General features: G+C 39.2%; 1 protein-coding gene across 4 annotated transcripts in view; it reads left to right on the forward strand.

Moving 5' to 3' along the window:
• Positions 1-26,937, forward strand: part of wdr7 (WD repeat domain 7) — a 153,438-nt gene that overhangs the window by 46,316 nt on the left and 80,185 nt on the right. For all 4 annotated transcript variants that reach the window (XM_075456574.1, XM_075456575.1, XM_075456577.1 and 1 more), the window contains 5 exons: positions 1-115; positions 2,576-2,772; positions 9,466-9,563; positions 22,415-22,533; positions 23,509-23,632. The exon at positions 1-115 is cut by the window's left edge and continues 179 nt beyond it. In XM_075456574.1, coding sequence (XP_075312689.1) covers positions 1-115; positions 2,576-2,772; positions 9,466-9,563; positions 22,415-22,533; positions 23,509-23,632 — 653 coding nt within the window. The remainder of the gene's footprint in view (positions 116-2,575; positions 2,773-9,465; positions 9,564-22,414; positions 22,534-23,508; positions 23,633-26,937) is intronic.

Here is a 26,937-nt window from a genome sequence, read left to right on the forward strand (position 1 = left end):
ACAGCTGGATGGCATCTGTCTGGAGCGGCTGGGCATGCTCAGACCGCACTGTCCCATCTCCTTCGGTTTGATCTCCAGAGGAGGCCACATGTCGCTCATGCTGCCCACCTTCAAGGTAACGGGCTGCATGAACCATGTAAAAGTCAAAGCTGAATGAGTAGAATCTGTCTGAGCTGATGAATTACAATTGAATTGAATAGAATTGATGAATGACAATTTGCACAACTGCTCATTTTGCACCAATAACATTTGCACAAATATCATCATAGTACAATATAATGTAGATTATCCAGATACCCTATATTTCTTATTGGTTCAGTGTGCTCAGTTAAATTTATTTTTACCTTTATTGTTAAATGTACAAATCTGTTTTTATTTAGTTTACTGATGTATATTATTATTATTACTATTATTATTATTTACCCTACTCTTCATAATGTAGATTGTTTATAGCTGATGTTTATTCTCTATTTTTATTCTATTCTATTTGCTTGTTTTTCCTTTAATTGTTTACATATCTTTTACTGTACGCTGCTGCAACACAATGATTTCCTAAATTGGGATGAATAAAGTATCTATCTATCTAACTTTCTAACTATCTAACTTTCTAAAATTCTAACTTTCTAACTAACTTTCTAACTTTCTAAAATTCCAACTATCTAACTATCTAACTTTCTAACTATCTAACTTTCTAAAATTCTAACTTTCTAACTAACTTTCTAACTATCTAATTTTCTAACTTTCCAACTAGCTAACTTTCCAACTAGCTAACTTTCCAACTTTCTAACTTTCCAACTATCTAACTTTCTAACTATCTAAATTTCTAACTATCTAACTTTCTAAAATTCTAACTATCTAACTTTCTAACTATCTAAAATTCTAAAATTCTAACTATCTAACTTTCTAACTATCTAACTATCTAACTTTCTAACTATTTAACTTTCTAACTTTCCAACTTTCTAACTTTCTAACTATCTAACTTTCTAACTATCTAAATTTCTAACTATCTAACTTTCTAAAATTCTAACTATCTAACTTTCTAACTATCTAAAATTCTAACTATCTAACTTTCTAACTATCTAACTTTCTAAAATTCTAACTATCTAACTTTCTAACTTTCTAACTATCTAACTTTCTATCTAACTTTCTAACTATCTAACTTTCTAACTATCTAACTTTCTAAAATTCTAACTGTCTAACTAATTTTCTAACTATTTAACTTTCTAACTTTCTAACTATCTAACTTTCTAAAATTCTAACTATCTAACTTTCTAACTAACTATCTAACTTTCTAACTATCTAACTTTCTAACTTTCTAAAATTCTAACTGTCTAACTATCTAACTTTCCAACTATCTAACTTTCCAACTATCTAACTTTCCAACTATCTAACTTTCTAACTTTCTAACTTTCTAACATTCTAACTATCTAACTTTCTAACTAACTTTCTAACTTTCTAAAATTCTAACTTTCTAACTAATTTTCTAACTATCTAACTTTCTAAAATTCTAACTATCTAACTTTCTAACTAACTAACTTTCTAACTATCTAACTTTCTAAAATTCTAACTTTCTAACTAATTTTCTAACTATCTAACTATCTAACTTTCTAAAATTCTAACTTTCTAACTATCTAACTTTCCAACTATCTAACTTTCTAACTATCTAACTTTCTAAAATTCTAACTATCTAACTTTCTAACTAACTATCTAACTATCTAACTTTCTAACTATCTAACTTTCTAACTTTCTAAAATTCTAACTTTCTAACTATCTAACTTTCTAACTATCTAACTTTCTATCTAACTTTCTAACTATCTAACTTTCTAACTATCTAACTTTCTAAAATTCTAACTGTCTAACTAATTTTCTAACTATTTAACTTTCTAACTTTCTAACTATCTAACTTTCTAAAATTCTAACTATCTAACTTTCTAACTAACTATCTAACTTTCTAACTATCTAACTTTCTAACTATCTAACTTTCTAACTTTCTAAAATTCTAACTTTCTAACTATCTAACTTTCCAACTATCTAACTTTCTAACTATCTAACTTTCTAAAATTCTAACTATCTAACTTTCTAACTAACTATCTAACTATCTAACTTTCTAACTATCTAACTTTCTAACTTTCTAAAATTCTAACTTTCTAACTATCTAACTTTCCAACTATCTAACTTTCCAACTATCTAACTTTCTAACTTTCTAACTATCTAACATTCTAACTATCTAACTTTCTAACTATCTAACTTTCTAACTAACTTTCTAACTTTCTAACTTTCTAAAATTCTAACTAATTTTCTAACTATCTAACTTTCTAAAATTCTAACTATCTAACTTTCTAACTAACTAACTTTCTAACTATCTAACTTTCTAAAATTCTAACTTTCTAACTAATTTTCTAACTATCTATCTAACTTTCTAAAATTCTAACTTTCTAACTATCTAACTTTCTATCTATCTATCTATCTATCTATCTATCTATCTATCTATCTATCTATCTATCTATCTATCTGTTGTTTCCCCAGAGTTCTTCATGATAAAAATCTTCCTGTTTGTCCGCCCCTGTTTTCCCAGGAGTCCTTGCTGCGTCAGCTGTCCCTGGCCACAGGTCGGAGGCTCACGTTGCCGGACATCGTGGGTAAAGGGACGTACGGCGTGTCCCGGGCCGTCACCACTCAGCACCTCCTGTCCGTCATCTCGCTGTCCAACACTCTGATGGGCATGACCAACGCCACCTTTGTTGGCGAGCACATGAAGAAGGCACCGGCCAGGTAACGAACACGCTCACGTAGGATTATCGTTAACGTTAACAGCCAACTGGAGCTTAAATCAGACCCACTGACCGGTACCGATTGTTTGGTACCGGGCCGCACAGAAAGAATAAATAACTTTCATTATTCCCGTTTTATTTATTATCCGAGTCTGAACAATGTTTTATTTTTGAAAAAAGACCGAATTCTCTCATGTACGTTCGTCTATGGCTGTGTTCAAAACTGCATACTACATACTGCATACTTCCATACTACATACTCATCGATCAAACAGTATGCAGAGCGTTTACCCACAATGCATTTCGCTCCTGCCCGAGCCGAAATCAGCCGGCCTGAAGCTGATTTCTCTTAAGCTCTAAACTCTGTAAACTTTAGCAACATTTGAAACATTTTCAGGCGAGAAAGTAGTCGTTTAGATCCCCAACGTGTTGAAAACCTGACAAAATACCGGCTGTTTACAATTTTGTTCCCACGAATTCGGCGCTACTAAAGCTAGCCGCAGTGAGCTAACGCACTTTCGGTTATTTTCACAAAATAAAATACCCGTTGCCTTTTATCATAGGGAAAGCCATTACCATACAATTGGTGCTTTTGTTTTGGAAACAGGAAGTGAACCTACTCTCGTTGCAGCTAGCTTGAAACTGCCGTTTTGACAGGAAATGACGACCGGCGACGTCACGTTACGTTGCATCTTGGGTAGTTTGAGTATGAGTAGTAACCTCATGATGCATACCCAACATTTCGGAGAATCTAGTATGCATCCGGGAACTTCTCGCTTACTCAAACTCGCATACTAACTCAAAAAGTTAGTAGGAGTAGTATGAGTAGTAGGAGAAGTATGCGGTTTCAAACACAGCCGATGTTGTTGGCGCATTTCAGGAGGACGCTGCTAATAAAGTTACATAGAAGTACACAGCGGATTCACGTTTATTATGATATTTACAAAATACCACAGTTTTTGTGTTGGTCGTATCATTTTTACTTTGTTGTATTTATCCTGCACATCTTTTTTTTTTTTTAAACATATATTTATTGGTTTTTCATGTTAATATAACAACATCAAACAATTTAAACATCCAAAACATATGGCAGTAAAGAAAATAATAATTAAATTATTAAAAAAGATGCATTAAACCGCAGTAATTGGTCAGTAATTATGAAAATATGATATTATAAATATTTATATATATAAATATAAATATAAAATAATGAAAATGGTCAAAATAAGTAAATAAACGCATATATATAAATGATAATAAATAAAAAAGTATTCAAAATGTAGGTTACAGCTTGCACTCCCAACAACAAATTAAATAATTTTCATTATCTCATTCTCCCTCCCTCAACAGTTCCAGTTTATTTTATATTATTATTATTATTATTATTATTATTATTATTATTATAATTTATATATGTATTATTTTCATTATTTCATATTCATTGCACAGTAATTTGCTGACTAATTACTTGGGTTTAATGTATCCTTTTTTATAATTTAATTATTATTTTCTTTACTGCCATATGTTTTGGATGTTTAAATTGTTGGATGTTGTTATATTAACATGAAAAACCAATAAATATATGTTTTAAAAAAAATGGAACAGAAGAGAAGCCCGCTTTCTAACAATATAGGTCAGTTTCTCAAGAGCCAAACTCGATGTTAAGTTATTTAACCAGCGGGTAAATGAGGGGCAACTAACATTCTTCCAGCATAATGCAACACAGCATTTGGCCTGCTATCCGGCACACCTTAAAGGCCGATCCGTGATATTGTCTGACATTAAACCGGTCCGCTGGCTTAAATGACTGGATGTACGGTGTGCAATCAACACGTTCAGGCTAAAAATCTGTGAGAAACGAGCATCTTTAGAGAATCTTTAGATCTCTGCCGGCAAAAACAAAACGGAACATTTGCTTTAAATGAGTTCAGTTTAAAAACGACTCAAACAAGCTGAATTCAAAGCACAGAAGCAGAAACCAGAAGTGTGTGAGAGCTGATTGTTTAGTCTGTCTGAGCTCTCATTGTGCCGTGAAAGATTTAACACGGAGGTCGAGGTCCTGCTCCTGTAACAGCAGCACAACATTTCATCAACCCTGCTTCAAGGATAACCCTGCAGGCAGGGCGAGAGGCCGAGATGCACCGAGAAACGGTGGAGTGGAGGAGAGGAAAGAAGGGAGAGAGCGCAGGGAGACATTTTCAGTGTCTCATCAGCTGATTATTAAATCCACCGACGCCGAGGATCAATTTAAAACGGGAGGAGGAGCTGGGTGACCGTGATGTTACAGCTGATCAAGATAAAATGAGCACAGATCGGTTGTGAAGAGTCTGTAGTTGCTGCCATGCTGCAGAGGCGCTTCATTCGTCATTAGTTAGCAGGACTCTCAAGGCTAAGGTTGTCAAAGCGAGAATCCAAGAAAAATCTACAAAAATCTGAGTCGCAGTTCCAAATGTACTTGGCAATGTGGATGAGTTTACATGAGCAACACTATTCTGTTAATAAGCTTCATAAAAGGCATTAATTAGCTCCTAAATAAGACCCTGCCATTTTATTATTATTTATTTCACCAAAATCCATCACATATTGTGTTTTAGTTTATTTGTACTTTAAATATGGATTTTTTTGTTAATATAATTCAAGTTTTTGTGGATTTATTTTTGTATTTCTTTTATTTTTACAAACCCAAGCTTTTATTTTGAAAGTCTGTGGATATGAGCAACACTATTCCGTTAATAAGCTTTAAAAAAGGCGTTAATTAGCTCCTAAATAAGACCCTGCCGTGTAAATGTAACAGATGGGAAAAGAAGATTAGATATTTTGGTATTTTCTGTTATATTTTATTATTATTTATTTCACCAAAATCCATCACATAATGTGTTTTAGTTTATTTGTACTTTAAATATGGATTTTTTTGTTAATATAATTCAAGTTTTTGTGGATTTATTTTTGTGTTTCTTGATGTTTTACAAAAAACATCATCTTTGCTGTATGATTTACACGTCAGATAGTCCAAAGCAACATATTCGAGTATCACCCTCTGCCATTGAGCCTTAGATGGGGCTCCAATTCAAAAGAATACACTTTCTGGCACAGAAAGCAAGTGTTTGGTTTTCTTTTCCACATAGAAAAGAATTTCTATGTGGTTTCTATTTTCCACTTGGGGCACAGTGGAGATGAGTTAGGGTTGAACTTATGACGTTGAGAGGGAGATATGTGGGTCCTATGCGTCTCAGGTCTTGTTAAAAAGTGAAATTCATGAGGCGAATCTCCGTCTTCGTCTTATTTTACTACGAAGTTAATCAACACCAGTTGAATTGGGTCTCTGTTTGTGGGGACCATTCTGAAGTAAACTTTTTTCAAAAGGAAAATGTGTGTTAGATCTAGGCTGTATTCGAAACTGCATACTACATACTACATACTACATACTTCATACTTCCATACTACATACTCATCGATCAGACAGTATGCAGAGCGTTTACCCACAATGCATTTCGCTCCTGCCCGAGCCGAAATCAGCCGGCCTGAAGCTGATTTCTCTTAAGCTCTAAACTCTGTAAACTTTAGCAACATTTGAAACATTTTCAGGTGAGAAAGTAGTCGTTTAGATCCCCAACGTGTTGAAAACCTGACAAAATACCGGCTATTCACAATTTTGTTCCCACGAATTCGGCGCTACTAAAGCTAGCCGCAGTGAGCTAACGCACTTCCTGTTATTTTCACAAAATAAAATACCCGTTGCCTTTTATCATAGGGAAAGCCATTACCATACAATTGGTGCTTTTGTTTTGAAAACAGGAAGTGAACCTACCCTCGTTGTAGCTAGCTTGAAACTGCCGTTTTGACAGGAAATGACGATCGGCGACGTTACGTTGCATCTTGGGTAGTTTGAGTATGAGTAGTAACCTCATGATGCATACCCAACATTTCAGAGAATCTAGTATGCATCCGGGAACTTCTGCTTACTCAAACTCGCTTACTAACTCAAAAAGTTAGTAGGAGTAGTAGGAGAAGTATGCGGTTTCGAACACAGCCATAGTCTTTCCAGGCCACTTAAAGTGAAGTCTTTAATCAATCTCAAGTCGTTAAAAGGTTTGGGCAAATCTCAGGTCAGTCAAACTACGTCCAGCTCATGTCCCAAGAATTCTTTAAACCAAGCATCCCGTCTCACCTCATGAACTAAACCTAAAGTCCACCAGGGTCCGAAGCCCAGCTGGCTTTTAATGAAACAATTTGGATTACTATGAACGGAAAGACTGAGATCAGCTCTGCTGTCAGAAACAAACTCAGAGCAGAAGAATCCAAACACGCCAGAAAGTTTTCAAAGCAAAACTTCCTCTGAACCGTAGAACTTTTATTTCTGCGGATCTCCGACTCGGGAAGGGTAAATGTGCAGCTTCCTCACAGACACGAGCTTCTTTATTGAACTCAAACAAGGATCTTCTCTCAGCACTTGTTGAATATTTGAGAGTGTTTTGGTTTTTTGGGGCTTTTTCATGTTTCCCCATCTTAGATTTATGACGGTGGAAAAAGTTCCTCTCTACGTGTGTGTGGGAGTTGGAAATGAAGCTTTCCTGAACCTCTGAAGTTGGAGTATTTCATCACAACGTCCGGCTACTTTTTGTCTTCAAACCAGCGATCCTCCTTCTCCGTATGATCACGAAGAATTCGTCTAAATTAGGGCCATTTAAAGACCCGTTTCCAGGACAACCAGCGTGACTAATTAATCTAAAATCATTTGCTTTATGAGAAGTTTCAGATCAAGCAAAGACATATTTATTTAGGAGATAAAAAATCTACCCACCTGTATGGCTTAAGCTCCACTTTCCAATGAATACATTTAGCGCCCGTTTGCGTTTGGATGCATTTGCACTCTTAACTTTTAAATTAATTAATTAATGATTGTTTTTAATGTTTTTTAAAATTTTTATTATAACAATAATTTTTTTATTTTTTATTTTATTTATTTATTTTATTTATTTTATTTAAATCTTTTAGTAATTTTTTCTAATGATTTTATTGCCTTCTTGTGATTTTATGTAGCCGTGAAGCGCTTTGAATTGCCTTGTGTACGAATTGTGCTCTGTAAATATAATTACCTTGCCTTAGTTCGACCCAGAATGCACCTGAAAGCTCGTTTAAACCCTCTTGAGAAAATTTAGAGGTGAGGTACTACTTCTTTATGTGCATTTGAATCAAATTAAGTTGACTTTAATGGTTTAGATTTTATTAAGATAGGAGCCCGTTCACACATTACTAATACAGGAAGTGTGATAACGTTATGAGCCACAGCCGCACGCTGAATTTGTAATATTCAGCCTGATAAAGGTTGATCTGGGGGGGGTAATTCACTCTCACACATGGAGATAAAGCGACCTGTTGGTGAATGTCAACACTCTGTAGTCACAGCATGGCAACATTAAGATGTGAAAGGCAGACACTTTATTGTCCTCTAAACTGGAGCTCTTACGCCCCCCCCCCCCGTAACTTCGCTTATTTCCACTAAACACAGTTTATTAGGTCGGTTTTATTCAGATTCACACCTATTCTGCAGGGTGGTAGAAAAACCAGGAAAGGATGCATCTGTGTGTGAGGGAGTAATGGGAGTAATGGAAGGCAGGTGCACATGTTTTCTGTTGTTCTGAATGATCCTCACTGTATCCTTTCTTTACTGCATCCTTTCTTTACTGTAAAGAAAGGATGCAGTAAAGAAAGGATGCAGTGAAGAAAGGATGCAGTGAAGAAAGGATGCAGCGAAGAAAGGATGCAGCGAAGAAAGGATGCAGCGAAGAAAGGATGCAGCGAAGAAAGGATGCAGCGAAGAAAGGATGCAGCGAAGAAAGGATGCAGTAAATAAAGGATGCAGTGAAGAAAGGATGCAGCGAAGAAAGGATGCAGCGAAGAAAGGATGCAGCGAAGAAAGGATGCAGTAAATAAAGGATGCAGCGAAGAAAGGATGCAGCGAAGAAAGGATGCAGCGAAGAAAGGATGCAGCGAAGAAAGGATGCAGCGAAGAAAGGATGCAGCGAAGAAAGGATGCAGCGAAGAAAGGATGCAGCAAATAAAGGATGCAGCGAAGAAAGGATGCAGTGAAGAAAGGATGCAGTGAAGAAAGGATGCAGTGAAGAAAGGATGCAGTGAAGAAAGGATGCAGTGAAGACCTTTTGCGACCGTTTACCGGCCCGCTTTATGGAAAAGTGTTGCTTCGTGCGACCTCTGTTCTTTCCTTGAAGTAGAATTTTGGCTTTTTTTTTTCCAGATCTCCCTTGAAGTGATTTGTTGCCTGGCAACCTTTTATCGATCGCTCCATTGATTGTTGTATTGGAAGTGTTTGTGTGTCTCTGGAAGTTAGGCGCCTGCAGTCTGTTCGGGGAGGACGGTGTCCTCCAACCCAAATTCAATAGGCTGGAGCCTGAGAAACACACACACACACACACACACACACACACACACACACACACACCAAGGCACTAACTTAAATGTAGTTTCTTGAAATGGAAATCAGAAATTGTTTGTCTGCTCCTGGTTTTCATGAAGGCTCGTGTTTCTGTGAGTGCGTCTCTTTGGATTTCTTTTTCAGCGTCTTTTCAGCGAGTGTGTTTTTGTGTTTTCGTGTTTTCGTGTGTCTGTGCCGACCCTCCTCTCTCCTCCCTGCCACTTTAATATTTGATGTCTCCTCTTTGTGATCCTCCTCCAGGCCTCCCAGACCAGGAGGAACCCCGGAGACTCCTCGGAGGACGCCTGCTGCCCCCTCTCAGCCCTCCAACCCGGCGCTACAGGCCCAGATCAAACAAGGTAACTACAAAAGGAGGGGCGCTCGCTTCGCATCCCCCTGGGGCCCTGCGGATAGGGACCGGGTGGGGGGGGGGTGGGGTTGATAATGCAGCCCACTGGCAGTAAAACCCACAGAGGGTCAGGAGAAAAGAACCAAACGTATCACAGGAGGAAGCTGCTGCGGTTTCATGGGTCAGCAGGTCTTTGATGGGCTGCTCTGATGTTTCTGACATTAATTTCGGGGTTCGGCTTCAGAACAAACTTATGAGTGGAGCCCTGCATCTTTTTTTTATCTCAGCATGAGTCGGTGCTGTTGAATAAAAAAAGTATACATATGCTTTCTGATTGTCATACAATGAGCACAGTTTAACCCCCGATCTGGAATCTCAGGAGTTTTTTTATCGGGGTCAAAGCTTTGCTTTGGTGTACGATGAAGGAAGGCAGGTTAAGATCCTCTTTGACCTTTTACACACAGATTGCAGCACGATGCAGCATTAGTTGGTTAAAGCATCCTCTAAAAAAAAAGTGACTTATGCACATTGTTTGGACTCTGACTACCTCCACTGCTGCCTCAGAGGCACTTAAACCTTTTATTTCCCGTCAAAAACAAAGAAAAGAGTAGTTCCACGGTGTTTTCCACCACAGTTTCCACCTAAAGACCCTGGAACTTTGAGCTCCCTGGTAAAAAGTCAGTAAAAACGATCTGAAAACGTGATTTATGCACATTGTTTGGACTCTTGACTACCTCCACTGCTGCCTCAGAGGCACTTAAACCTTTTATTTCCTGTCAAAAACAAAGAAAAAGAGTAGCTCCACGGTGTTTCCACCACAGTTTCCACCACAGTTTCCACCTAAAGACCCTGGAACTTTGAGCTCCCTGGTTAAAAGACACTGAAAACGATCTGAAAACGGGACTTTTGCTCTGAACTAAAGAAAAGAACTTCGATGACACGAACTAAAACGTTTTTATTTACTATATCGACAAGTTTGCAGCTCCAGGTAAAGGATGAGCATCTTATTAGTTCCAATATCAGTGTTTGCTGATACTTTGATTTGTAATTTTGTGCAAAAAATGTGTTCAGATTGATTGACGGGTGATTATCTTTCTAACACTGTGACAGAAACGGACCGGGCATATTCAGCAAATACCATCTGATTAGCAGAGTTGTTCCACTAAATGAAAGTCTGTCCAAAACCAGTGATATTAGCATTTAATTTGGTTTCTTTTTATTTCTATTGGATAATATTGCACTCCATAATGCTTTCTGATGCCTTAGTGTAGTTCGCTTGTAACTGTACATTTATAAAATACCTTTTGGCAAGGTTAACACCTATCTTGGCTAAGATCAGAGCATTTTCTGACATTAAACCGAGGAGATAATGGCTCACAATCAGACTTAAAAACCCCAGTTTTCCAGATCAGACATAAAACATTACAGTTGGAGCAGCAGGTGAAAATCTTTGCCCTGGAAAGACTTTTCAAATCCAAAAAAGTTCAGTTTTAGTCCCCAAAACTACTTTATGCAGGCGGGAAAAAACACGACAAAAACATCTGCAGTTACAGAGGTGGGTAGAGCAGCCAAAAATTGTACTCAAGTAAAAGTAAAAAGTAGTCATCCAAATAATTTATTTGATTTATTTGTTAACACAAGCATTCAATCAGACAGACAAAAATACTAAATAATCATCTTTAGGCAAATTAGAGTTCATCCAATTGATCAAATAAATTAATTCATTAATTACAAAATAGCTTAAATTAAAATAATCCAGGTAAATTCAAGTACTTCAATAAAAAATAAAAGAGACTTAGGAAATGTTTAAAACATATGTAACCCATATGTAACCTAAAAAACAAACATTCACCTATCCATGGGGGGAAAACGAGTTTAGGAAACTTAGCGCTACATGTTTCCTCAAGTTAGATGTTGAGTTTCTGCTGAAATGTGCGTTTGTTTTGGTTGACACAGAAGACACATAATGTAGCTGCTGTTTCTCACTCTTTGTAAGGTAAACATGCTTTCAGTATGAGGCCTCGTCTGCGTCTTCATTTCCCACCGTTGGTTCTGACATTTTTCATCTGTTTCTTTCTTTGTTTGCTACGACTGCTAATGCTAAAGCTAACCCGTCCCGCCGCTGAGATCGAGTACGGTCACGTGACCAGACTGCACGGCTGCGTCTGATTGGTGGAACACAGTCAGGTGGTAGAGCCTTTGGCGGAAGTCTCTCTCTCTGTCAGAATAAAACATTAAAATGAGGCGTACGCGGGGGGATAAAAATAATGAGGCGTAGAATACCAAAGAGGTAAGAAGAAAAGTAACCAGCTCATTGTAGCCTAATGTAGCGGAGTAAGAGGACAGTTTCTGCTGCACACATCTACTCAAGGAAAAGTAAAAAGTATAGAGATTTAAAACTACTCCTAGAAGTATAATGTTTTCAAAAACTTACTCAAGTAAATGTAACTCGTTATTACCCACCTCTGCAAGAGTTCATACCTGGAAACACAGGTGTTGCCACCAGCGGCGTCGAACAGGGGGGGCCCTAAGGGAAATTTTCTTCTTCTTTCGTTTTTTAAAAATATTTTTTAAATAATGTCAATATATGTTGGTAATTTATGCAAATCCAATGTTCTCTGGAAATACATCTGTTGAAATGTATATCCCAGCCTGCAAATAGGCAATGATCTATATCAGACACCCCCATTATCAGTGCGCATTGGTTTAGTCCGCCTTCTGTCGGACTTTTGATTGTACATGCGCAATAAATTTCACTCCCTTCATTATTAGGCATTAAACGCAGCAGCCGGCACATGAAAGATGTCATCCAAAATAAAAATCAGGCTTTCAGAAAAGAAAAGAAAGGCAAGAGAGACAGAGGAAACAAAATGAAGGAAAGCAACTGCTGACTGATTTCTTTCCCAAGAAAGGTGTGAGCCCAAATGTCAAAATTACAGCCTACAGTAACTGATATTCCCATTCCGTTGTATACCACTGTGATAGCAGCCGAAGTCAAATAATTAAAAAATAATCTCTCATTTGGTTGGCTACCACGTAATTGTGATATAGAACCCATATTTGTCTTAAATGTATTTATTTTCATAATAACTATTAGCCTATACAAGTGTCCCAAAAGCCTAACATAGGGTCGATGCTGGTTCAAATATGCATGGTAGTGGTTGTTCCTGGGGCCCCCAAATTTGCTGCTACGCCCCTGGTCGCCACAAAACAAAGTGAGAATGTTCGGCTGCTTGTGTGGGCCACACGTGTCCGGTTATGGTGTTTGGAGAGTTTATCTGTAGCAGAAAGAGTTGCATGAAGCAGCCATGGAAGGCGGTTAAAAACGTGGCGGTGGTGGTGGAGCCTTTCTTTGCTCGGATTCCCTGTCGGGGAGCTTTTAGCCAGCTGTCACCATCTGCCCGCTACCCCCCCCCCCCCCCCGCGCCCAGCACTACCTACCACACAGCAACAAGCTCCCAACCTGCAGACGCACACGCACCTAAACTCTGCGCGAACACAGTCGCCACACTTGCACACGGGGTATAAGTGGCACCCTCGGGTGTTGGGTGGAGGCGGGGCTTTGGAGCTATTGTCACGCCTTAATGGAGGCCAAGCATGACAAGCGTATGGACTTATTCATACCACACGCCCATTCAGCCGCATTCAGAGGGAACGCTTGGCCGTGACCTCTGCTCAGCCAGCTACTCCTTCGTGTTCGTGTGTGCGTCCCCATTGTAAAGGGGAGTGCTGTTAGCCCTGTTCACCGGATCCTTTCACATGGAAATGAATGAGGAGGCCCCCCCTAATATACTGTAACGTGCTGAGATGAACACAGAGAGAGCCGGGAGCTTTCTGATGGACAGAATTTCAGCATTTTTTTTTGGCCAATTTCTGAACAGTAACAATGAAATCTGTTAAGATATCGTGATGACTTCGTCAGGAAACTGTTGCATCGTTGCATTCAAACTGTAAGAAGACTGCTTTTAACCGATGTATTTGTGTTGTCGCCACTAATTAAGAAGGGAAACCACTAGGGCTGGGCAACGATTAAAGTGTTTAATCTAATTAATCACATGAATTTTCCCTGAAAATCCAAAAATGAATCCAAAAGTAGCGTATAGCTTTTAGCATTTAGTTTTATTTTAAATGTGCTGCCATATGAATGAAAGTGCCATAACATCTACTCAAGTAAAAGTAAAAAGTATAGAGATTTAAAACTACTCCTAGAAGTATTAACGATTAAAACTTTTTATCTAATTTATCACATGATTTCCCTGATTAATCACGATTAATCACATTTGTACGCAGAATCCAAAAATGAATCCAAAAGTAGCGTATAGCTTTTAGCATTTAGCTTTATTTTAAATGTGCTGCCATATGAATGAAAGTGCCATAACATTTGTTGTGCAAACACACTTTTAACATCAGCATCTTTCTGTAGTTTTTATGTAGAAGCCTCGCTCCACTGTCTGTTTCCTTGAATGACTTGCTGCTATCAGTTGTGTGTTTTGCCTTTAAGTGATATTTTAGACTGGAACTACTACGCTGAGAAGACAATTCAACTTGGCAGTGTTTACAGATGACTTTGGTTCTGTCGACTCCGCCGTCTGGAAGAACTTTAAAATGAAAATGGCCGAGTAAAAGTTCCGTACCCTTCTCCATGTTTGGTGGATCCGCCGATTACTTTCTTTTCCTGTTCCACAGCAGACAGGAACAGACTTTTACAAAATAAAAGCCTGTGAGCAACAGACTTTTACAATAATAAAATAAATAATAAAACAGGGGTGGTCCGTGGCGCCCCATGTACAGAGGCTATAGTCCTCTCTGCAGCTGGTTCGAGTCCCGCATCGGACGGCCCTGTGCTGCGTGTTGTTCCCCCTCTCTCTGCCCCCTGCTTCCTGTCTCTCTGAACTTTCCATTAAAGGCACAAAAGCCCCCCAAAAAATAATAACAAAATTTTTTTTTAAAAACTGCGTTAATGTGCGATAAAATATTTATCGGTGATATTTAACGCGATAATAACGAGTTTACTCGGTTATTATATCGTGATGACTTCGTCAGGAAACTGTTGCATTCAAACTGTGAGAAGACAGCGTTTTTGAACCTGGATGTATTTGTGTTATCGCCACTAATTAAGAAGGGAAACCACAGAATTTGGTGCTCGCATTTGAGTTAACTGAATCGAAATGAATTTGATCAAATGATACTTTATCAATATTGTCCCAGTATCTGTTGCCAAAGAATATATTTTAATAACTTAAAAAAGATCAAACTGAAACAAACATAAGAACAAAATAAATGGAACAAAATTTAATTAGAATACATATTTTAAGATTGAATTCACCAATAAATAAGAAACAAATAGGATATAAATAAGATTATTATTATTATTATTATTATAATTATTTTGCATACATTATATTGAGCCTTACAGGAAGTCTGCTGACTGCATGTTGTCTTAACACCAGGGAATCCAGCATTCTGCTGATTATCTTTAGATAAACTCTTACTGAGGGTTTTCTGGCTCTGCTTCTTTATTTACCGGTGGAACACTTTTCCTCCCGTGGACGCACATCAGCCGACATTTAAGCCATCGCTGCTGCTAACAGGGAATTATTGGCAGTGATGCCTAAAATCCGCCCAAAAACCTCAGTCTTTATTATTTCAAACAGGTTGGAATGTGTTACTTAGGCGGTGAACGATTCACCAATTTAGAGTCTTTATTTTTATGATTATACGTTAAAGATGTATTCATCCCAGGAACCACCCTGGACCTGCGACCAGAATTAGCTGATCCACAGCAGCGCTCTGTCTCAGTCTGACGCTAAATCTAAGTTAATTGAAGAATGACCTTGTTGGTTTTGACAGGTTTTCTCCTGCTTGCAGTTATGATTATATTCACATGAATCATCCTGTGAGATTCAGCCAGTTTTCCCCGTAACTAAACCAGATATCACAGGACTAAACTGTTACTTCTGCTCATGCAAAAACATTTTGTTCTGCACCAAAGCGAGCAAACCTCTGTCACTGACCATTTCTTCCAACACTCCTTCTCTGATTCTGTCTCTTTCCATTTTACACTGGCGCTCACTGCATGGCTTCAGCCTGTTCTCAGGGCCAAAAAGAAGAGAAAAACTTGTGTATTGTTTCTTCTTTGCTTCCCTTTTTCTCTTCCTTTCTTTACCACCGACTGATGGAAAGCCGCTGTACCCGTTTTCTCTGTTGTCTCTGTGCTACGTGTTCAATTTTTTGCATTTTGCTCTTTTTAAGTGTAAAAATAATCAAAAATGTTAGCTTGAATTACACTGTAACTCTTAGGATTTATCTTTTTTTATTTTTACTTATCCAATGGAAATCAGAACTCGTCTGGTCTTCACTGTGAAGGTTTCAGGTGAAGAAGCTGTCTGAAACCTTTTTCTCTGTATATTTGTTGTTGTTGTTAATCTGAATTTTGTTTCCTTTTCATCCTCTGATGTTTTTTTTATTGTGTAGCTCTCTGTTCTGTCTGTTTTTCTCTTTTGTGTACTTCTTGCTTCATCTTCTGATACACAGCAGCTATATCTGGTTGTCTAGACGTGATGTTTACCTTTAACAAGACCAAAATAGTTTGTGGATGTCACATTTAAAATGTCCTAATTCTGGTTATAAGTGCTAAATTAACAGGTTAATACAATCAGTCTTTGAATTCTTTATGCATTAATTTAGTCATTTATATAACTGATATTTTATGTATTTGCTCAAACTACATAGTTAAATGAAGTTACTTGATTTATTAGAAATTATGCTAATGTTTTCTATCATGCTAATGCTAATCATGCTACTATTTTCTATCATACCACTATAGCTGCTTTGCGTTATTAGTAGTGTTTTGATTATATGTATGGTCCCAAACTAATAACATAATTTAACATATGAATTATTTGCAACACTTGGTGTTGATAAAAGTTTATACTTGCTGCTGATAAAGGAAATACAACATAGCTAACGGTGAAAGAAATAGATTAGCATTCAGATTAGCATACATCTGTTAGCTATAATTGTTTTTATCAGAGATTTCTGCTAATGATCTTTCTACCGTGTGCTTTAGCTTAATGTACACTGCTAACGCAGTTTGATTTGGCACCTAATGAAATAAATCTGGTGAAATAGAGCATCCATTATCCATTTTCTGGTGGACGTTTGTGAGGCGTGGCTGTTATCCAGGAAATCGGAGATTTGATCGTGTGCCAGATCTGGAATTTCTATTTTTTGGGGGGTTTTTAAAAAAAAAATGTTTTTGTCTTTAAATGATTGTTACCAGACAAAATAATACTTTATATCCACACGTGCTTGTTCTGTTTTTCCATATTTTTGACTGTTTGGTGTAAACCCCACAGGACAGGATTTAGTGAAAAGCTGATTTTTATTTGTGTTTTTTAAACAGCATTTGTTTTGTTTTTGTTTATCATGTTTTAAGACGTTTTATTTGACCTAAATCTATAACAACTACTCCCTCCTCTCTTCTACATTACTGCTTGTCTCTTCGTTCACGTTGGTATTGCAGATATTTACATCTTTCTAACCTGTTCTTTTCTTCTTGACTATTTCTCTCCTTCTCTTCCTTTACAAGCTGCTGTAGCTGCCAACACCAGCACTGCTGCCACTGCTGGGGCTCTGGGGGCTCCTGGGGGCCTTTCTCATGGGGCCCCTGGCTCCCCCAGCCCCGGCCGTGCTTCTTATAACATCCACTCAGTCAACGAAGGTACAAACTGACCTGACGGGTACCACTTAGGGAAAGTCTCGCAGCCATGCTTTTCTTTCTTTCCTTTTTTTTCTTATCTTTGCCCTCGGAGAGCTTCTGCTTTCTAGATTCTCTTTACCACCGTCTCTCCTCGTCTTTGTTTTCTTTCAGTACCTCCAAACCCCCTCTGTACTTTCAGATTTACGCATTTCGCTTTCATTCTTTGTCATCACAATTCCTCACCTCTTCTCTGTTCCCTCCATCCAACCATCTTTTTTCCTGTTTTCTCCCTCTTGGGTTCAACATCATGTCTCCTCTCTTGCATCAGTCTTGTTTTACCCTGCAGCCGGTGTTTGGTTTTCATCTCAGGTGTCTAGCTCCAGTTTTCTTTTTGCAGTATTAGTCCTTGTTTTTGTCTACAGTGCAGTCTGTCTGTCAAAGCTGAGCTCGGTGCACTCTTAATCCAATCAGTTGAAGATGAGAAAGATCATTAAAAAAAATTTGAATGATGGGAAAACGCTTGGCCAATGCACCGGTGAAGTCCGAGTTAAGGAAGCTTCTGTTCATTTTATCTTGAAATAAACAACTACGTATCGCTCGTGATACTTTCTGACGACGAAGTTGCAGTTTCACAGACCCAGAATTTGGTGAGATAAAGAGTCGTGTCATCTACGAATTGGTAGACTTTACTGTTGTTTGCAACTGATGCTTTTGAGAGTGTGTTGACACCAGTCCTTACACTTTGGTCTCTTTTGTCTTTGTTTTAACTTGTTGGCAGTGCTGTGCTGTCCTGCCCTGTTTCTCCTGTCCGCTGTCTGTCTCAGTGTCCACAAGTCCTGGTGTAGCAGTGTCTCTGTGCTGTCTGCATGCTTGCTATTTCAATCTGGTTTGTGACAAAAAGCGGGAATATGGGCCTTGATATTCAACAAGGACCCCCTGAAACCCCAAAAAAAGAAAAAAGAATGTACTCACCACACAACTGGACCTTACTTAGATGTTGTCTGCACCACATCCATCTAAGAGTCGGAGCGTATTCATGCTGTACTTCTTAAAAGAAAAATAATTCCCTTTAAAAATGTCAGAAGACCGAACGATAACTGTTTTTTTAAAATTTTTTAGGTTTGATTGTAAATCAACTTGGGTGTAATCGTTGGAGTCTTTCTGGTGTCCATCTCAGAGCCTCGTTTTCATCTGTTATAAACTGCTTTTTTAAAATCCTTTTTCTTTTTGACAGGATGTCGGCTTTCACCGGTGAGGCTCGCTGCCGTATTCACACATAAAATGAATGTGCTCTCAAATTATTCAAACGCTTTGTGGTTTCGGTTGGGGGTATCGAGTGCCTTTTGAAAACTGATGATCTGTAGTTTCCAGTTAACAGAATAAAACAGTCAGGATAGATTTTCCAATGGGGAACAGCAAGCATGCACACAGACTCCTTCCTTCCCTGTACATATAGAAGGTTTTTAGGACCGAATTTAGCTCCTTTTTTCCTGTAGCAATAAACATAAACCATAGTGCATAGATTTATTTAAAAAAAAAAAAAAACACTGTCCTGCAGAAACGGAAACAATCTGTGGCTTGTTGTGTTTAAATGTTAAACTGCTGGATTAGAGCCGATCAAGTTTGACACCAGTGTTCTTAGCACTATGTTTTTTTTAACTGCTATCTAGAATTGTTGTTTCCTGACTATATGGCTTAATATACCATTTATTTTTGCTGTTGACTAGTTTTTTTCTTGGTTGTAGAAGCTCTATTAGCAAACGGACTCACAGCAAAGCATAAAAGGGGCACAAAACCTTAATCTAGTCAGATTAAATCCAGATATAATATCTGTTTGTTGTGCTAATAGTATGGAAATAGAGGTACGAATGCGACTACATTTGATGAAACACAAAAACCTCTGATGTTTAAAGAATCTTTACCACAGATTTAGTCACTGTTTGTTTTGTTTTTTCCTCTTATATGCTTTACAGGTTATTTTGTTAAGATTAGGCATTAAAATGACACCTTAGCTTGGATCAAAACAGACTCTGATAATGTTTGGTTTCAAAATATCCTTTACCTGTAATACTGGAGTCGTCAGGACTCATCAGGACAAATGCACAAAGCTTTCGGTTTCGTGACTATTTCCCTTTTTGCCCTGTGACTGGGCTGAAACAGAAGATTAGCGGTTGCTGTTAGCAGCAAAGCAATAGTAGCATGTAGGACCAACAGCAGCTCTAGCAGGGATGTTTAATTTCTGTCAGCAGCAGGAATAAGAGTTCTATTAGTGACAGCAGTGGTTGTGGTTTCTGTAAGCAGCAACGGTAGTAAAAGAAGTTAACAGTAATAGAATTTATTTTAGCTATAGGTGATAGCTTGCCAGCTAAGCTAGCTATTATTAGCAACCAAATATCTTGGTTGTCTTTATATTGGCTTCCTCAGATAAAAGCTAAACAATTACTGCATTCTTCATTATCAGCTGAAGGTTATTTTGGAAAATTAGGTTTTTAAATTACATTTAGCTCTTAAAGGCACCAACAACGATCCATTTTATCATATTTTTGAACCCATTGAAGCCACAAAGCCACATTCCGGCAGATAAAATGTGCTTGTTTTGGTATCGTGACCAGTTGATATTTTCTAAAATCACTAGAAATGATGACGGATGCTCTACATGTCTTGGTTTTTAACCTTCCCCAGCATGAACACTCTTCTTTGTGTTGGGCAGATCTTTGTGAAACTGTGAGAACCAGGAAGTGGTTAGATTTCGAAAAGTTTTAACTGTGATGAATTCAAAGTTTAAAACTTTCATTTCTGCTGTTATGTTTTCAACTTTTGAGGTTTCTGCAAGACAGTGCTACAGATGTTTCCAGCAGAGGTTGACTGATTATTCTTCTCATTGCTAATACAGGAACAGATAGCTAAATTGTCTGTGCTGTGTTTATAGGCTTTGAATAATTTGCAAATCTTTGTGTTATATTTTAGTCACGATGTACCAACTCTTTGGGAAACTGAGTTGTAAGACATCTGAAGTATTTTTTTTTAAGACTAATCCGTCAACCTCTGAATTGATTTATAACAAGAATTTTTCTAACGTTTGAGTTTTCTTCAGAAATCTGACTGGAGGAGGTAAGTTTACATGGTGTCTGTAGCAAAGAAATTCGTGAAATGAAATTTCTTTCCTGCCTAAAAGCCATTCGGTGTCCATCATGCATACGTGCATCTTCTCTGGAATCCATATATTCAACTAATATATGTGAACGAGGTGCTTGATATTTGTTGAGTTTTGTCACAGACGTGTAAAAGGTTGTGTATACTTATGTGTTTGGTCCAAAATATGAATTTTTTCCAGTATTTTGGCCGGATTTCAGCCCCTTTAAAGTGATACCAAGACATTTTGAATGTTAGTTTTTTTTATCAATCACTCTATAAAAAGGGAGGATTACATCGAGGGATGCATCGATCCGATATTTGGATTGGTATTCGGATCGGTTTCGGGCAATACTAAACCTCAAATAAGGGTATCGGATCGGTATTGGCCGATCCTAAACCTCAAATATCAGTATCGGATCGGTATCGGCCGATACTAAACCTCAAGTATCGGTATCGGCCAATACTAAACCTCAAGTATCGGCCGATACTAAACCTCAAATATCGGAATTGGATCGGTATCGGCCGATACTAAACCTCAAATATCGGATCGGTATGGGCCAATACTAAACCTTAAATATCGGATCGGATCGGTATCGTCCGATACTAAACCTGAAATATCGGTATCGGCCGATACTAAACCTCAAATATCGATATCGGATCGGTATTGGCTGATACTAAACCTCAAATATCGGATCGGTATCGGCAGATACTAAACCTCAAATATCGGATCGGTATCGGCCGATACTAAACCTCGAATATCGGTATCGTATCGGCAGATACTAAACCTCAAATATCGGTGTCGGTATCGGCCGATACTAAACCTCAAATATCAGTATCGGATCGGTATCGGCCGATACTAAACCTCAAATATCGGATCGGTATGGGCCAATACTAAACCTTAAATATCGGATCGGATCGGTATCGTCCGATACTAAACCTGAAATATCGGTATCGGCCGATACTAAACCTCAAATATCGATATCGGATCGGTACTAGCTGATACTAAACCTCAAATATCGGATCGGTATCGGCAGATACTAAACCTCAAGTATCGGATCGGTATCGGCCGATACTAAACCTCAAATATCGGTATCGTATCGGCAGATACTAAACCTCAAATATTGGTGTCGGTATCGGCCGATACTAAACCTCAAATATCAGTATCGGAACGGTATCGGCCAATACTAAACCTCAAGTATCGGATCGGTATCGGCCAATACTAAACCTCAGATATCGGTATCGGATTGGTATCGGCCAATACTAAACCTCAAGTATCGGATCGGTATCGGCCAATACTAAACCTCAAATATCGGTATTGGATCGGTATCGGCCAATACTAAACCTCAAATATCGGTATCGGATCGCAGGTAAAAAAGCGGATCGGTGCATCCCTAGCTACATCTAGCGTCGTCATACATTCCGAAAACCTCGGTTTTCCGATGTTTTACCCCGTTTCAAGTAAAACCCACACAGTGCAGTTTCTGTTTCTGAATGAAATGGTACACACTTAAAATTCATCATGCCAAGGTATCATTGTGAAGCTTTGGTTGATCCACCTGGCAGTGCTGTTTACATCTTTTACTCTAACCAGGACTGCAAATAAGAGTGTTGATAATGATCCCATCCTGTGTTTAACTATTGTTGGTGAAGTAGTTTGCAGTATAATGTTATGAACGGATGTGTGAAAGTCACTGCTGTCAAATTGAAACATTTTGGTGTGGAAATTATTATTTTTTTTTGTCTAAAAGTTACCCTTGAACATTAATTGAAATCTATGCTGTGATGTTAAAACCAATACATTATAAAAATCAGCCATAATATAGCCGTTTAAATGTCTTCCTTTTGTTTGTGCTCGGTTCTTTCTTTTTCTTTAACGTCCCGAGAAGCTAAAACGGTGTTTTTATGTGACAGCAGTGAAGTTTGTGTATGAGTGTGAATGAGAGAGTCTGTTTGACTTAGTTTTGTCGTCTTCCCTGCACTTTCTCTGACTGTGTCTATGTGTTTGTATGTGTGTGTGTGCACAGGATGGAGCCAGCTGGCCGCCATGCACTGTGTGATGCTACCTGATCTCCTTGGACTGGACAAGTTCAGACCTCCGCTGCTGGAGATGTTGGCAAGGAGGTGGCAGGATCGCTGTCTGGAGGTATTCACAGCTCCAAGCTGAGCCAAAAATGATTCCGTAAAATGATTTTTGTATCACTCAGTAAGGTTAAATGGCCCTGAAATGATCAGATTATTGGCTAAATTACAATCAGACTGAGTTATTAAGTGAATGTAGACACCTTAATCTGACTAAGAATTGGATCGGATCGGATTCAGACCCCGAGATAACTGGGTTGAAAGTCACTCTAAACCTGCTTGTAGACGTTGAAGCACGTGGTGAATCAGACTTTGCATGAAAAATGGCAAACAATTTGCCCTTTGACCCAAAATGGCCGCCTCCTTCTACATTTTAGAGCATACCTCCAAGAGACTTTTGTTCTTGATTTGAGGCAATCTACATACATACCGCGTTTCAGATCTCTACGATGTACGGCTCGGGCTATCTCACGTTAGGGGGCGCTGTAGAGCAGTTTGGGGACGCCCACTTTTGATTACATTAATATCATGCGATTTCACGCGGGGGACAATTTTGGGTGAAGTTTGGTGAGTTTTTGAATATGTTTAGGCCTCCAAATTTGCGTTTTCGCGTGGAGAAGAAAAAGAGTCGGAATAATAATAACGGAATAGTAATTTCTGACGGCGACAACAACAGGAATATCGTCTCCTTTGACTACCGGGTCACGACCCCGGGAAAACATCTGGAGCATGTGCAGAACGCAAAGTCTGATTCACCACGTGCTTCAGCGTCTACAAGCAGGTTTAGAGTGACTTTCAACTGAGTTATATCGGGGTCTGAATCCCATCCGATCCAATTCTTAGTCAGATTAAGGTGTCTACATGCACTTAATAACTCGGTCTGATTGTAATTTAGCCAATAATCCGATCCTTTCAGTGCCATGTGACCCCACTGACTGTATCACAGTTACAAACTACCTGGAATATTGCTGCAAACTACGACCTCAGTTCCAAAGAATAGATGAGATGGAGGATCGACTCGGTCTTTTTTTGGTTTTAGGTTCGTGAGGCAGCACAAGCTCTTCTGCTGGCTGAGCTCAGAAGAATTGGCCAGTCGGGACGCAAGGACACCATCGACATCTGGGCCTCCTACCTGCCTCAGTATGTGGACACAGTCAGCTCCCGTAAGTGGCCAACTTTGCTTCATATACAAAAATAAAAGATCTAGAGACAGAATTCAAGAAATGTATGTGCATTTGATCCTGCTACTAAACAAGTCTTCATGTGTTTTGTGGACTTGGAGAAGGTTTATGCCCATCCTGTGTCATAGTCATAGTTTATTCATTTAAAACAACCTCAGTTTCCCACCTACAACAACAAATACAACACAAGGGATACTAATCATTCAATATAAAACAAATTAAGATTAAAAGTGAAAATAAAAGAGAGTAAGAGGGATAAAGAGAAAGTGAGAGAGCCGAGGTCCTGTCAGGACCAGCTGGTTGGACCACCGAAGTGCCCGAGCAGAACTGTGGAGCTGTAGAAGCTCTGATAAATAAGGTGGTGCCAAACCATTTACACATTTAAAAGCAATTAATAAAACCTTAAACTGAATCCTAAATTAAAAGGCAGCCAGTGTAAAAGAGGCGATGTGGTCACACCTTTTCTTTCCAGGCAGCCAGCGGGCGGCAGCATTTTGAACGACCTGCGAACGGCGCAATTCTTTCTGGTCAAGCCCAACAAACGAGGAATTACAATAATCTAAAGGTGACGTAATAAAAGTGGGAATTAATCTTTCAAGGACATTTCCTGGGAGATGAGCTTTCGCTTTTGCCAACAGTCTAAGTTGAAAGAAGCTTGGTGGGAGGTTTGAATATCGGGAACTTGGTTATGGGTCATTTGGTCCCTACCCATCCAGATTTGGAGCCTAATTCGCATCACCAGGACAAACTCCGACTAATTTCTGGAGGCTGTTGGATTCTGCCCGGGCTGCCCTATGTCACAGATGCTGAACATAGACGGAGGGCTCCCAGTTTGATCGGCTTAGGTTTTTGCCGATGATCAAGACTTCCGGCAGATACTGAGGCAGTTTCAAGCCTAATGTGAGGTAGCATGGCAGAAAATTAGCACCTCCGAGCGATCAGAACGGGGTGCATTGCCCTTTTCTGGCTCGATGCACCAATAGGAGCAGCTTCAAATAGTTTAGGTTTGTGAGTAGTCATTTCTTGGAAATCAGTTGAGAGATGTTGATAACTGGGCCTACCTGGAAACATGCATTAATTCTACATCCAATGATACACTTTTGTTCTATTAGCACAGCTAATGCAGAATGAGGGAGGGGCCTGATCAGGACGCTGCAGCCGACTACTCAGAGCAGACTGGCTGTGTTCGAAACCGCCTACTATATACTACATACTACATACTACATACTGCATACTCATTGATCAGACAGTATGCAGATCGTTTACCCACAATGCATCTCGCTACTGCCCAAGCCGAAATCAGCCGGCCTGAAGCTGATTTCTCTTAAGCTCTAAACTCTGTAAACTTTAGCAACATTTGAAACATTTTCAGGTGAGAAAGTAGTCGTTTAGATCCCCAACGTGTTGAAAACCTGACAAAATACCGGCTGTTTACAATTTTGTTCCCACGAATTCGGCGCTACTAAAGCTAGCCGCAGTGAGCAACGCACTTCCTGTTATTTTCACAAAATAAAATACCCGTTGCCTTTTATCATAGCGAAAGCCATTACCATACAATTGGTGCTTTTGTTTTGAAAACAGGAAGTAAACCTACCCTCGTTGTAGCTAGCTTGAAACTGCCGTTTTGACAGGAAGTGACGATCGGCGACGTCACGTTACGTTGCATCTTGGGTAGTTTGAGTATGAGTAGTAACCTCATGATGCATACCCAACATTTCGGAGAATCTAGTATGCATCCGGGAACTTAAAAAAAGTTAAAGTTAGTATGAGTAGTGGAAGTAGTAGGAGAAGTAGTAGGAGAAGTAGGCGGTTTCGAACACAGCCTGTGTATTCTGGAAAGGATCCTACTTCCCTAGCTTCTGTTTTTGGTCAATATTTGGACGCGGGGAGCCCTGGTTCATGGAAAGTTTCAAACTTGTTAGTTCAGTCAGGAAACTGACAGATGTCTGAACAGCTGTATTCATCTTTTTGTGGCCGTATTTGTCAGTTTTTAGCCAGCTAATTGGGAAGGTGATGCATCCATTTTCAGTCTCATCCATAAAGGTCTGATTGGTCATTTGTTCTGTAACCGGGGTAACGCAGACAGTCTTCTGTTATTCATCTTCCTTTTTCTGCTTTCTGTCTCCGTCTCCTGCGCCGTGTATTCCCTGATGCCCCTCGTCCAGCTATAGTTAGACCTGCTGATGGGAAGAAAGGTGAATCTCCACCTTCGTTTACTAGAAACGGCCTTCTAAAATGCAGCGTGCGCGCGCATGTGTGTGTGTTCGGGAGTCGCCCGGTGGTTGCTTAGGATGCTGGGGATCTCTCAGGGGAACAGTTACCATAGGAACGGGCACCGGTCAGTGTTGTGTTACCACAGCAGTACCGCAGGCAGGCGAGGTGGGGGGAGTGATGGACCAGTGACCTCAGGGGACGAGGGAGGATGGAGGCGGGGGAGGGAGCAGAGGGATGGAGACGCAGGGAGGTTAAAGGGTCATTGAATTTGATCCGTGTGCTGCACAGCAGCACCGGAGCGGGCAGTAAGACGACTCCTGCTGGCCTTGGAAACCCTGGAAAATCAAAGGAAAGCGTGCGTTTTAAACTCCTTTGACCCCGACGCTGTACCGGAATCTGAAAGAAGTTTGTGGTTGATTTGAATCATAAAGTCAGACGTTTTATTCCCTTTAAAACGAAGGCTCATCTGGTCTGTGAACTCAAGCAGAACGCCAGGCTAAACTGTCGTTTAGGTAATGCAGATGCTTTTGGGCCGCAGTACATCACCTGACTGAGAATAATCTCAGAAGTTTGGTGGTCGCAGAGCCTCTGGTGTTCGTTGATGAATGCATTTCTGTGGGTACACTGGTAGTTGTTTTGTTGGCTTTGTCAGTAAACCTAATACAGCTCGACAGCCTTTTGTGTAGCAGATGTTTGCACTGCATCTGCACTTGATGCTGCCGTTCCTCCCGTCATTGGTACTCAATCTTAATGTGCTTTATTTACAGGTGACCACAGACACAATCTGCAGTCCTTGTACTGTTCCCGTGAACTATTTTCTGTGAAACACGCACACTTATCAATGATTAAGGATTTGATTGGAAGTTATTTTATAATAGCATGCGGTCATAAGAGAACTAGAATGGATGAACACGGCATCTTTATTGTTAAGAAAATAAAACTTTGATCACTAAATCGAGTCATTTATGGACCATAACAGCTTTATTTGTATCCTTGAATGTGTCGTTTATTCAGGGACTGGATAGTGTAGTGGTAGGTGACCTAAGGTACCTCTCGTGTTTCGTGTTCAAATC

Source organism: Odontesthes bonariensis, chromosome 22 (genome assembly GCF_027942865.1).
Source record: "Odontesthes bonariensis isolate fOdoBon6 chromosome 22, fOdoBon6.hap1, whole genome shotgun sequence".
NCBI classification, from domain to species: Eukaryota; Metazoa; Chordata; class Actinopteri; order Atheriniformes; family Atherinopsidae; genus Odontesthes; species Odontesthes bonariensis.